We start from the raw sequence: 13572 nt of genomic DNA on the forward strand, positions 1-13572 counted from the left end.
GGTCTGGGAAGGCTGGAGAGCTGAGGGCATCTGGCCGGGGTGGGCAGGGGGCGACTGCAGCAGGAGGAGGGGAGAAGTCACTGTGGCCTGAAGCTATTTAAGACTGACATTCTTCATTTAAATATGGTAAATAACAAACAGCAGCCAGTAACAGCATCCAGACAGACTGATGCCACAGCCATGACACGGTGGTGGCAAAATCAAACGAGGAGCTGGAAGCAGATGTGGTCGGCGCTTTTTGAATATAACGGATTGTTTATTTCCTTCTGAAACAGGGTCTCACTCTGGTGGACCAGGCTGTGGTGCAGTGGTGTGATCTCAGCTCACTGCAGCCTCCAGCTCCAGGTGGTGATCCTCCCACCTCAGCCTCCCGAGTGGCTGCAATTACAGGCATGTGCCACCACACCCCACTACTTTTTGTATTTTTGGTAGAGACAAGTTTTGCCATGTTGGCTGGTCTGGTTTTGAACTCCTGGGTTCAAGTGGTCTGCCTGCCTCAGCCTCCCACATGCTGGGAGCAGAGGTGTGAGTCCCTGTGCCCAGCCCAACGTATTATTTCTAATGCTGGCCGCCTAATTACTTCTAATGATGATGTCAGGCGCAGATACATGATGATGACAGTGATGATGACGTGGGGACAATGACAATGATGATGGGGACATTTATTGAGCAAGTGCTCTATGCCAGGCACATATGCGGAAAGTGCCTCACGTGAATTCTGTTGCTAGCTGTCTCCAGAGCTCTACACATTATGACTCAGCCAACCTGAGAGATTAGCACACAAGCTCAGAGAGGGCAGGGCACTGGGGTTGCAAAGCAACCCCAGGCTGCATAACACCCAGGCCAGAATATGGCCAACAGATAGCACGAGGAGAAGATTCCCTCATCCCAAAGAAGAGGGAGGAAGGGAGCCAGGCTCCACCCCTAGGCAGGCGCCGGGGCTCAGCACATGGAAACGCAGGGCCTGGATCCCTCGCCGAGTGCCATCCTCTCCAGGAGCGCACCTGCTCGGGCCACGGCCGGCTTGCTGTGAAGCTGCACGGTGGGTGTAAAAGTCTTCAGCATTTGAAAATACAGAACGAATACCCCCAAATCTGACTCCTGATGACCCTGGGTTGCGGGAATGCATTGAGGTATGCCCTAACTTGCTTCTTTATACTTCTTTGTATTTTTCCAAGATTATCACGATGCATGGGTACTTTTTTGGTAATAAGAAAAAAGGGTAATTTGAATTAAAACTTTTAAGACAATTTGCAGACAACCTGAGCTCCAATAGGGCTCTTCTAATATCATCCAGTGGGGCTGGGGCGTCTGCCCACGGCTTGAAGTGGAGGGTGGATCTGAAATGCGTCCTTCGGCCACCTACGCCCGGCCTGAGACAATGACGGGAAAGCAGCGGCCTGCAGAACGCTGGAGTGCGCCTGCAGCATGCGTGAGCAGGCCTGGCTGTGGCCTCACAGGCTCTCCCCCACCATGAGCAGCCAGTGCCCCAGGACAGAGCTGTCCACTGTCCAGGTGCTAGAAGGGAGGCACAGACTTTAAATGCAGAGCCCAGCAGGCTGAGAGCTCGGAGGTGCTTCTCCCCAGAGGGCAGACCCAGGCACGGCCCAGTGAGATCCCCTTCAACTTCTGCTGCCACCAACATGCTGTGAGTGGTTTGGATGTGAGAGTCTTACAGGCAGCATAGAGAACCGGGCTTAGGTATGACGCAGGTCGGGAGGGAACCCAGCTCAGACAACTGCTTGCTCCGTGGCCTTGGGCAAGTTGCCTGCCCTCTCTGGGCCTGTTAACTCATAGGAGAAAGAGCAATGAGAAGTAACCAGCTAGGGCTGCTCTGAGGATACAGAATCACGGTGCAATTAAAGCAGCTCAGGACAATGGGTGCCCCTAAATTGCTATGGGTCCTACACACATTTGGCCATTTTTACAAAGAGAAGCCTCTGTCATGTGCTTGAAGGGCTCGTTCATGAAAGGGAATCTGAAATTAAATGTTCCTCTTCCAGGAGCACTGCTGTCTTAATAATGTCAGCGACAGCTCTCAAAATCAATAGACTTCGGGCTGGGCGTGGTGGTTCACTCCTGTATTCCCAGCACTTTGGAAGGCAGACGGATCACCTGAGGTCAGGAGTTCAAGACCAACATGACCAACATGGAGCAACCCCATATCTACTAAAAATAAAAACTTAGCAGGGCATGGTAGTGCATGCTTGTAATCCCAGCTACTCGGGAGGCTGAGGCAGGAGAGGTGCTTCAGGAGAAGCAGGAGAAACCTGGGAGGCAGAGGTTGTGGTGAGTTGAGATCGCGCCATTGCACTCCAGCCTGGGTAGTAAGAGCGAACCTTCTTTAAAAAAAAGAAAGAAAGAAGACCCAGTCTCTGCTAAAAGTACAACATTAGCCAGGCGTGGTGGCACGTGCCTGTAATCCCAGCTACCTGGAAGGCTGAGGCAGGAGAATCACTTGAACCCAGGAGGCGGAGGTTGCAGTGAGCCGAGACTGCACCACTGCACTCCAGCCTAGGCAACAGAGTGAGACTCCATCTCAAAAATACACACGTGTGTGTGTGTGTGTGTGTGTTTGTGTGTGTATGTATGTAGACTTTGAGTTAAGCAGATGATTCTCCATAATGTGAACTGGGCCCCATCCAGTGACTTGAAGGTCTTAGGACTGAGGTCCCCAGAGAAGAAGAGATTCTGCCAGAGACAGACTTGGGACCCTCGCAGTGCCATTTACCCAGCCACTTGGCGGGGAATGTGACTGCTGCTGAGGATGATCCGGGAGGTGGGCAGTGCTGCCTGCTGCTCCTGCAGGCCTGTGCAGGGCACCTGAGTCCATCCCTTATCTGCTCCGATAGACACAAGGACCCTGCAGATGAAGGGGACGAGGCTCGCGAAGGCAAAGCCGCTTCACACGCATCACTGAGGTTCCTCAGCAGGGGAGAAGATGGCTTTACAGGCCTTTCCTGAACAGGGAGTGGACCACCAGAGGGCAGTGAACGCACCCAGCTGGGTTTCCAAACCCTGCTCTGCATTTTCCAAGCTGAGGCAGGAGCAGGTGCACCGCCCAGGGGCTTACAACTTCGAGGTCCCAGTGCATTGGCACAGACTCAGGCCTCCGGACCAAGGTGGCTGGGTGGCATGGGGTCAGCGAGGCTCTGAATGCAAGCACAGGGCCTCAGGCAGGAGTCACAGCTGAGAGCTGCAGTGAGTGACTGACAGCCAGGGCTTCCGGCAGCCTCCACCGTCACCTCCATCCCAGGGCTGGCTGGAGATATGGGCCCAGAGATGGAGACATTTGCCTGGTTGGGAGAGGGCAGCAAAAAGGAAAGAGGTGGGGGAACGGGAGGGGCAGGGACGGAGCTCCAGGAATCCCCAAGGTAGAAACACAGCAGCTATTCTGGCAAAAGGGCTGGTGGCTGGATTTGGGGCTCAGTGAACTACTCCACATTTTAGGAGGTTTAAAGCTGCGCTCACACTTTCAGAGCTCAAAAGGAAAAATCAGCAAAGCAACCAGAGCACCGATGCCTAAAGGGAGGAGACATCCGGAAAACACTAATTCAAGAGGCATTCATATATGCATTTGGCTAATTTTTTTTTTTTTTTTTTGAGAAGGAGTTTCACTCTCGTCGCCCAGGCTGGAGTGCAGTGGTGCAATCTCGGCTCACTGCAACCTCTGTCTCTGGGGTTCAAGCGATTTTCCTGCCTCAGCTTCCTGAGTAGCTGAGATTACAGGTGCACGCCACCACACTCGGCTGATGTTTTTGTATTTTTAGTAGAGACAGGGTTTCACCATGTTGGCCAGGCTGCTCTTGAACTCCTGGCCTCAGGTGATCCGCCTGCCTCAGTCTCCCAAAGTGCTGGGATTACAGGCGTGAGATGCCGCGCCTGGCCGCATTTGACTATTTTTACAAAGAGGAGCCTCTTTCATGTGCCTAGAGGGGCTAATTCATGAAAGGAAACCTGAACTTAACGCTCCTCTTCCAGGGGCGCTCCCATCTTCATGAGGTCAGTGACTGCTCACAAAATCAGGAGACTCTGAATAAAGTCAGCGATTCTCCATAATGTGGAAAGGCCTCAGCCAATCAGTTAAAGGCTTTAAGAGAAAGAAGACTGAGGTCCCCTGAAGAGGAAGAGATTCTGCCAGAGACAAAGGGGATCCATGCAGTGCCATCGACTTTTCCCTGGGTCTATATCTGTACACACACACGCGCGCACGCACACACACACACATGCATGCATGCACGCACGTGCACACCCCACAGGTTCTGTTTCTCTGGAGAACCGTATCAGCCCTGAATACAGAAACATCAGTGAGCTGCTTCTACGGTATCATCAAGTGACATCACATGACAGTTCCATCCACGTAAAATCACCGACTGAGAGTTGACTGAGAACAAGACACGTAACTCATTCTCCGTTTGACCAGGCAGGAGGGACATCCCCAGTGTCCACGACTCTTAGAGACTCACAACTCAGTCTTATCCCTGGGGCCAGCAGCTGTTAGGCAGAGACCACATGAGACTTGAGGAGGCAGGGGCATCTGGGGCTGGAACCATTGGTTGATGAAGAGAGAAGAGGTCAGGGGAGGAAGGAAGAGGAAACAAGGAGAGAGCAGAAACACCAGCCAGTTTCCACTAGAGACAAAGTGAGGGCAGGGCAGGAGACTGAGGGAGGGGGCAGCTCCCCAACCCAGAAACCTCCCCAGTGGTCTGCAAGAACTCACCCTGCAGCTTCTACATTCAGGGGTGTATTAGCCAGGGTTCTCCAGAAGAAACAGAACGTGTGCGTGTGTGTGTGCACATGCGCGCGTGCACACACATGTATATACTTACATGTTATATACGCATATATACAGAGAATTTTTTAAAATTTAAAGTTTAAAATAGACACATAAAATTTAAGATAGAAGTATTTTAAAGAGTTGGCTCATGCAATTGTGGAGGCTGTAAGTCTTAAAACTGCAGGGCAGGCTGGAGACCCAAGGGAGAGTTCAGTGGGAATCTGAAATCTTTTTCTGGCAGAATTTTTTCTTCCTTGGGATCTCAGTCTCTTTTCTCTTAAGGCCTTTAACTGACTGGATGGGGCCCACCCACATTATGGAGGGTCATCTGCTTAACTTGGAGCCTACTCATTTAAAATGTTAATCTCATGTTAAAAAAAAACACCTCAGCAACATCTAGAATACTGTTTGATCAATTAGGAGCTATGGCCTAGCCAAATTGATGCATAAAATTAATGATCACAGGGGAAAGTTATTTTCCTTTTTCATAAAGAAAAGCACAAGAATCACAAGAAATCTCACGACAGGTACAGGGAGGAGGACTTCTGAAGACTGGTCATTACTGCTCCTCTCCTGAGGGCTCTGCCCGGGTGTGGGCCTGGGGCTGCCCTGAGCAGCTGCACTGATCCCTATTCACACCTCAGCAGGAATAGGGGCTTTTCCAGGCTGCAGGGCCGACAATGAACCAGAACTGACCTAGCACAAGAAAGGCCAGGGAGGGTGGGGCCTGCTGGTACCCCCGCTGCCCACTCTGACCACAGTGGGCAGGGTGCATAAGTCCCCTTATAGGTGCATAAGGTGGCGAAGGCAGAGGAAAACACACAGGTAGCCTGAGAAGCCATGGCAGTCACTGTATAGAGGACCAAGTAAGAAACCAGCCCAGGGCCCTCTGTCCTTGACCTCCCCTTGCTGTGCCAGAGCCTCCTCTTGACCTCCTGGGTGGACAGGCCCCATCAGCTCTCCCAGACCCACCTCACCCCTCTGCCTGGAGACCCTGGCCTCCAGCCTGCACCACTGGGCTCTCTCACTGACCTCCCACTCTGGCGGGGCTCAGCCAAGCAAAGAAAGGCAAGTATTCCTTCCCTGAGTCCTCCCCAATATGGGTCTGTAGGCTCCCTCCTCAGCCCAGCTCTACTGCTCCCAGAAGCACCATCTTCTCTCCCTGCCTGTCAGCTCACGGGTGCTGATGGCTCCCCAAGACTGCTCATCTGTGGGGGCCTCAGCCTTTAACCCTGTCCACATGTCCACCTGATCAGTTAAAGACTTTTCACTGAACATAGCAGGTGAAGTCTGTTTCTTGCCAAGACCACAGTTGACCTATGTCCTAACTCAACTGTTAGTTGCAAGGTGGGGTCTGAAAAACATGCCCCTTGTGTATGGACATCAGGCCTTCCTGGGGCTCCCCTGCGCTCAGAAAACACCGGGGCTTTCTGGTATCCTGCCCTGCCAGGAGAGTGGGAACCTGGAGAGGCTAGGGCTCCTAGGAAAGGGGGCGTCCACCCCACAGCTGCCAGGCACTCCTGCTGGGCAAAAACTCATCAGCCTTGCCTAATGAGTTTCTCCAGAGAAGTCAGAAATGTCTATTTCTATGCAAATGTGTCTGTTTTCAAACCCTAACATTCACATTTTAAAAGCATGTTTAATGCCCATATTTTTACGAATTCTGGGCAGGCCAAACAAAAGTCCGCAAGGCACAATCTAACCCTCAGGCTACCCCGCTGGTCCGGGGGATGGGAGGAGAGGGGGAGGTTGGCTCCTGGGGACACAGCGCGGAGGAGCGGCCACGCACCTGGTGGATCTCGTGCCAGCCGTTCTCGTCCTTGCAGCACACCATGGCGTGTTCGTGCAGGAGAAGCTCGCAGCAGTAGGGATCGCCCCCGACGATGGCCGTGTGATACAGCGGGGTGAGGCCGTAACTGTCTTTATAATCCGGGGATGCGCCAAGCTCTAAAAGGGTCTAGGAAAAATAAAATCGGGAGCTGTCATTGTTGGTCTCATGACCCTTTTTGCACAGAGTGAGGCGATCAAGAAAGAAGCACCAGGACCCCCCTCGCCCGGGCCGAGGCTACCCACACCCTGAGGTCCCAGTGCTTCTCCAGGGCTCCCTGGAATTAAGAAGGGTATAACTTTAGACAGCCAGGTTTCTAGTTCTGAAACACCAAACAGTGCCCAGAAAGGCAGGGCAGGCGAGGAGACCTGCAGCACTCAGACAGACCCGTACCCGGCCTGGTCAGTGCTGTGTGCTCGTGGTGTGGCCTGGGCAGCAATACAGCAACGACAACATTTACCCCAGAGAGAGAAGATGCACTGTGTAACCTACACACCCAGTGGAAGACCACCTCCACCCGGGAGACCGCCTCCACCCGGGAGACCACATCCACCCGGGAGACCACATCAATTCGGAAGACCGCCTCAACCCGGAAGACCGCCTCAACCTGGGAGACCCCCTCAACCCAGAAAACCACCTCAACCTGGGAGACCACCTCAACTCGGGAGACCGCCTCGACCGGGAGACCACCTCCACCTGAGAGACCGCCTTGAACAGGAGACCACCTCCACCCGGGAGACCGCCTCGACTGGGAGACCACCTCCACCCGGGAGACCGCCTCGACCCGGGAGACCACCTCAACCCAGAAAACCACCTCAACCCAGAAAACCACCTCAACCCAGAAAACCACTTCGACCTGGGAGACTGCCTCAACCCAGAAAACCATCTCAACCCGAGGATCCACCTCGACCCGGGAGACCACCTCCACCCGGGAGACCGCCTCAACCCAGAAAACCATCTCAACCCGAGAGTCCACCTCGACCCGGGAGACCACCTCCACCCGGGAGACCGCCTCGACCGGGAGACCACCTCCACCCGGGAGACCGCCTTGACCCGGGAGACCGCCTCGACCCGGGAGACCACCTCGACCCGGGAGACCACCTCGACCTGGGAGACTGCCTCAACCCAGAAAACCATCTCAACCCGAGAGTCCACCTCGACCCGGGAGACCGCCTCGACCGGGAGACCACCTCCACCCGGGAGACCACCTCAACCCAGAAAACCACCTCAATCTGGGAGACCACCTCAACTCGGGAGACCACCTCAACCTGGGAGACCACCTCGACCCAGGAGACCACCTCCACCCGGGAGATCTCCTCAATCTGGAAGAACACCTCAATCCATACGTGGAGGGTGGTGAACCCAGCAAGCATTGCACCTTCAAGAACACTCCTGATTTCCAAGGAAGCCAACGGACCCTCATTCCCACCCAAATCTCAGTTCAAATCGTAACCCCCAATGCTGGAGGTGGGGCCTGGTGGGAGGTGATGGGTCACGGGGGCGGATTCTCATGAATGGCTTGACACCACCCGCTTGGTGCTGCTCTCGTGAGTGCTCACAAGATCCACTGTATAAAAGCGTGGCACCTCCTTCCTCTCTGTCTTCCTCCCACACTGGCCACATCAACTGCCTGCTCCCCCTTCACCTTCCACCATGACTGGAAGCTTCCTGAACAGCCTGCAGAATCGTCAGCCAATGAAACCTTTTCTTATAAATTATTCCAGTCTCAGGCGTTTCTTTACTGCAATACGGGAATGGACTCATACATTAACAGAAGGGGTGCAGCTGAAATGAAGTGAAAGTCTGGGACTTTACGGAGAGAGAGGCCCCCATCTTGGGGGTCGCCCTGCAGTGGCACATCCCATCCCTGCTGGCATGGGCTCTGGTGGAGAATGCCTGGGCGTGCACCACCCTGTTCAGAGGCACCGATGTGGGTGCAGCATAAGGCAGGGGCATGGAGCACAAAGACAGCAGCAGGGCAAGGTGAGGCATGGAACCCACAGCACGACAGGCTCCCTGGGACCTGCCGCTGGGCCTGCAGCCTCCTGCTGTGGACGGGGTCGGGATTCAGCACTGGCCTTATGGGTTGAAAACACAAGTCCCTTGACTGAACAGAAGGTGAAAGATTGTTGAGAAACATTAAGTTTACCCTGCCCCCATGGCTCCCTTGTGGAAGTTACTTTTAGTTTGTAATTAGTGGTAGACAGGTAACAGCTGCCTACCTGGTATATTCCTGAATTATATGTATACATAGAACACCTGTATATTAATAAGAATCACCTATCAAAGAGCAAATCAATGCATGGATGGATCTCTGCTCAGGGCCTTCAGTCCTGGAGAGCTGTCAGCCTCGCAGGCTCTCAGGCTGTTGGTCCCCAGGATAGAGCCACTCTGTTGTATTATCTGGGTGTCTGCCTCTCTATACCTTCAGCCTGCCTGGGTGAGGGTCTCCCGACTGAGCTGGTTCTTGGTAAGAGATGAGTTCTTATGAACCATAAATTCCGAAAGCAATGACACCTGGGAGACAGGACAGGGAAACCTGAGCCTGGTTGCAGTTCCAAGCTCCGGACGCAACACCCTGCACAGACCCCAGGGTGGGCACTATGGGATCAGACAGGGCGGGGGGCAGCACCCACGTCAGACGGGCCCCAGGTTTACCTTCAGGGCAAGCTGGTTCCTCGCTCGGGCAGCTTTGTGCAGGGCGGTCATCCCATCTTTGGCACGGAAGTCCAGGTGAGCCCCACCGTTTCTGAGAGTTTTGATGACCTCCACGGAGTGGTCCAGCTGCGCGGCTAAGGTCAGGGGGGTCTCTGAGGAACCCAAACACACATACTTTAGAACCAACGTTTATCACATTGCTCACACAGCCATCTCTAAGGCCCAAAATGAAGCTGAAAGAACTGACCCCCACTCCACCTCCAGGGTGTTTACAGCTCCCACCACCCGGGAACCCGGAGAGTCCAGGAGGGCCGTGTGGCTCGGGCACTCCTGTGCAATGCCATGGCACGCAGGGTCATGTGCAGATCGCAGCAGTGGCAGAGGCTGGGACCCCACAGGACTGCTGTGGGGGCCACAAGCCCAAGAGGCTCCCCCCGTGCCCTTCCCTCTGAACACACAGAACCCTGTGGTACCATCGGGGGGCTTCCCTTACAGAAGCAGTGACAGACTCAACCCTTCATGAGAGTCGGGAAAGGCGCACACTCCGCCTTTCCTCATTCAATGTCACAACATTTACGGGTACCTTGGGAGACGCCAGTAACCGGCTGCAGGAGCACAAACACAAATGAGACACGGAGACCCGGAGCTCCCAACCTGAGCAAGCAGAAACCTTCCTTCACCAGCGAGATGCAGGATGACCCAGGGGGCAGGGCAGGAGCCCAGCAGACAGAAGGATGCCATCTGTCTTTGCAGGGACAAGGGTCCCGTGCAGATGACCCTGGATCAGTCTGCAGCTCGCCATGGCTAAGGACGTCAGTATCTACTACAGCGAATCTTCCCGTTCACTCTTCATCTTCCTGAGGTGCCCACTGTGGCCACTGCTAAGCAAGGTAGATGATTTTGCTGTGGTTCATTTGAGAGGCTCATAACAGTCCAGAAAAGTGCAGAGTGCCATGACAACCCGCAAGTTCCCGTGACTGGGAAGCACCCGCCGTGAATAGTCACTGGGCCTTGAAGCACATCCCAGTGATGGAAGACAGGATGGCTTCCACAGGGCGGGGTCTTGCTGAGCTCTCACCCCATCCTGTCCCCCTCCATCCCAGAAAGGACAACGGCCTCGTGGGTGAACACTGACCATCCCACCTGTTTTAAATTCTGACGCATATTTATCCATAAATGAGTACCCTTCTGAGTACTTCTAACGTTCACCCCAGTAACCACCCTGCAACTTGGTGCTTCATGGGGAGGCGCACAGGCTTAACCTCTCCATGCCAGGAGTGTGCCGGGCATAAACATGCCGGCCTCCTCATTCATCCTCTCCTGAGGTGGAAAGTAGGCTTCCTGCCTTCCCCAACCAGGAACAACGCTCTCGTGAATGAATGTCATGGCACGTGACTCTGTTGTATACCCTTCCTGATGCAGAAGTTTTAAAGAAAAATATAAATTTTCTCCTTTTTGCAGGGGGTAGGGGGACAGAGCCTCACTCTGTCACCCAGGCTGAAGTGCAGTGGCGCAATCTGGGCTCACCGCAACCTCCGCGTCCCGGGTTCAAGCAATTCTCCTGCGTCAGCCTCCCGAGTAGCTGGGACCACAGGTGCCTGCCACCATGTCCGGCTAATTTTTGTATTTTTGGTAGAGACGAGGTTTCACCATATTGGCCAGGATCCACCCACCTCGGCCCTTCAAAGTGCTGAGATTATAGACATGAACCACTGCACCCGGCCAAGAGTAATAGGAATTTTCTGGGCCAACTAAGAGACTTCAGTGGTGGTGGAGGATGTTTCTTGCACAGAAAACAGCTACAAGGCAAGGAAGGCCCAGCAAGGGTATGGGGGTTGTGACCAGTTGGAACACAGCCAGAGTTCCTCATGTGGGCAAAGATCAGGGAAATGGGGCAGACGCCAGAGAAAAGCAAACTCAAGGGGTGACAGTGACCCTGCCTGCTAGAGAGAGGAGCAGTCAGCCCCTCATTCTCTGCCTCTTCCCTGGCAGCATCCAGGCTGAAGCACAAGTATCTGAGGGTGTTTGAGGGGTTTATTCCTTGGACCAAAAAGGCCACCATGGGAAGGAGGACAGTCAGGGAAGTGACTGGTCTTGGAAGGGCTTGGGAAGACTGGGCTGTCCAAAGCCACCAGTACTGACGCTGAAGATTCAGATCTTACAGCAACTTAGTGAGTGTGTGATGCGTGTTCGGGGCAAGGTTGGCCTTCAAAACAGCCAGGATTTTCTTTCCCATCTGACTGTTCCCACATGTCCAACGCAGGAAGTTAGGCATTCCAAAGTAGATTTTTAAAAAAAGATATTTTAGGCCGGGCGCGGTGGCTCACGCCTGTAATCCCAGCACTTTGGGAGGCCGAGGCGGGTGGATCACGAGGTCAAGAGATCGAGACCATCCTGGTCAACATGGTGAAACCCCGTCTGTACTAAAACTACAAAACATTAGCTGGGCATGGTGGCGCGTGCCTGTAATCCCAGCTACTCAGGAGGCTGAGGCAGGAGAATTGCCTGAACCCAGGGGGCAGAGGTTGAGGTGAGCCAAGATCGCACCATGGGACTCCAGCCTGGGTAACAAGAGTGAAACGCCGTCTCAAAAAAAAAAAGATATTTTAAATTAACCTGTAATTTTCATAGCTGATAACCTCAGCTCATACCATTTTATCAATGAGAACGCTGTCTCAGAGAGAGCTGGTGGCAAGCGGTAAGACAGATGGGAGGTTTGAATCCTGACTTTTGACTCGGAATTACAGACGCCTGCAGCTGAGCCACGCCCTGCTGGTTGGTGCTGGGCGATTCAAGGAGGCTGCAGAAACACGGCGGCAGAGACGACGATCCCACCCTGTTAATGGCTGTGTCTCCCGTGCAGGATGGGAAGCTTTGGTCCTTTGTGACTTCCAGGACCACCCAATGACAAGTGGCAGGCTTCTCCAGGGTTTCGCAACCCCTCCTCAAATCATGTTCCAGAATTGCATGTCCACCTCTGGCTGGGACCCACCCTGGGGAGGTCAGGAGACCCCCCTCTTCCCTCCCTGGCTTAGCCACCACATTTGCAAAGAACACATCTGCTGCGGTTCCACATTTGGGGCTGATGGAATCACCTCCAAGAAGATGCTGGTGGATTAGCAATACACCAGGGACAGATATCACAGTGCTGCCCCGTCTGTATACCCAGGGACCGCATTATCGCTCCACTTATGAGCTTGGGACCCACACGGTTGTCTGGCACCTTAATTCGCAAGCATACTCCTCAGGTTGTGCATTTTGAAATTTCTTTAAAAATAGACTGGAACCTTCACAAGCATCACCTCCGAAGTGGCCCCAGTATCCCTCAATGTGAACAACGGGTGGGAGCAGAAACGCCTATAGTATTCCGAGATAACCTCAGAGACATGCAGAGCACCCCAACTAGAAGCTGCCCCGCAGCCTGTTGGCTCCAGGGATGAGCAGGACGCGCTTCAAAAGGGTGAGATGTGAGGGCTCCTGGAAGCGCAGCAGGAGGGCGCTAGCCATGGCCGCCTGTCCTGACACTGGGAGGTGGCAAAGCAACGGGGCTGGGGGTGGCGGGCGGGGGGGAGAGGCAGGAGGAGTTTGAGTGTGTGAGACAGCTGCTGCCACCCAGCGGGCACAGGGCACCGCAGGCTGGAGCATGAGCACGATTATGTATGTGTGCATGCCTGCACGCCTCTGTGTACAATTGTGTGCATGAGTGCATGCCTGTGTATGTACATGTGTATGCCTGTGTGTGCACATGCCTGTGTGTGTAAGCCTGTGTGCATGTCTTTGTGTGTGCATGCCTGTGTGTTTGTGTGCATGCCTGTACATGTGTGCATGCCCGTGTGTAAGCCTGTGTGCATACCTGTGTGTGCATGAATATATGTGTGTGCATGCTGTGTGTGTGCACGCCTGTGTGTGTGTGTGTAGGCCTCTATGCCTGTGTGTATGCCCGTGTGTGTGTTCCTAGGTGTATCCTGGTATCCAAGATCAATGGGCTGCAGAGGCCTCCAAACGCCTGACCAGTCCTCCTGTGAACCGTCCAGGTCATCACCAACGAGAAACGGTCACCTGGGAAAGAGTCACCGTCCAGAGGCGCCCAGGGAGATGGACCAGGGAATGCTGCATGGGACCCTGGGTGGGGTCCGGGGACAGAAAAGGACTAGCAGGTAAATGCTAATGGGAGAAGGGAAAAGTGTGGTCTTCGGTGAATAGTAATGATCAATATTGGTTCCCTAATTGTGGGAAGTGCACATACTGGGGTGAGAGGCTGATAAGCGGGAGAGCTGAGTATCAGATAAACAGAAATTCTATGTACGGT

The 13572-nt window shown here is 53.9% G+C and overlaps 1 protein-coding gene across 9 annotated transcripts in view; it reads right to left on the bottom strand.

Moving 5' to 3' along the window:
- Positions 1-13572, bottom strand: part of SHANK2 (SH3 and multiple ankyrin repeat domains 2) — a 688443-nt gene that overhangs the window by 518880 nt on the left and 155991 nt on the right. For all 9 annotated transcript variants that reach the window (XM_037733995.1, XM_037734000.1, XM_017515880.2 and 6 more), the window contains exons 7-8: positions 9264-9415; positions 6567-6734 (exon numbers count right to left, since the gene is read on the bottom strand). In XM_037733995.1, the coding sequence (XP_037589923.1) occupies positions 6567-6734; positions 9264-9415 (320 nt within the window). The remainder of the gene's footprint in view (positions 1-6566; positions 6735-9263; positions 9416-13572) is intronic.

Source organism: Cebus imitator, unplaced genomic scaffold, assembly GCF_001604975.1.
Source record: "Cebus imitator isolate Cc_AM_T3 unplaced genomic scaffold, Cebus_imitator-1.0 Scaffold563, whole genome shotgun sequence".
NCBI classification, from domain to species: Eukaryota; Metazoa; Chordata; class Mammalia; order Primates; family Cebidae; genus Cebus; species Cebus imitator.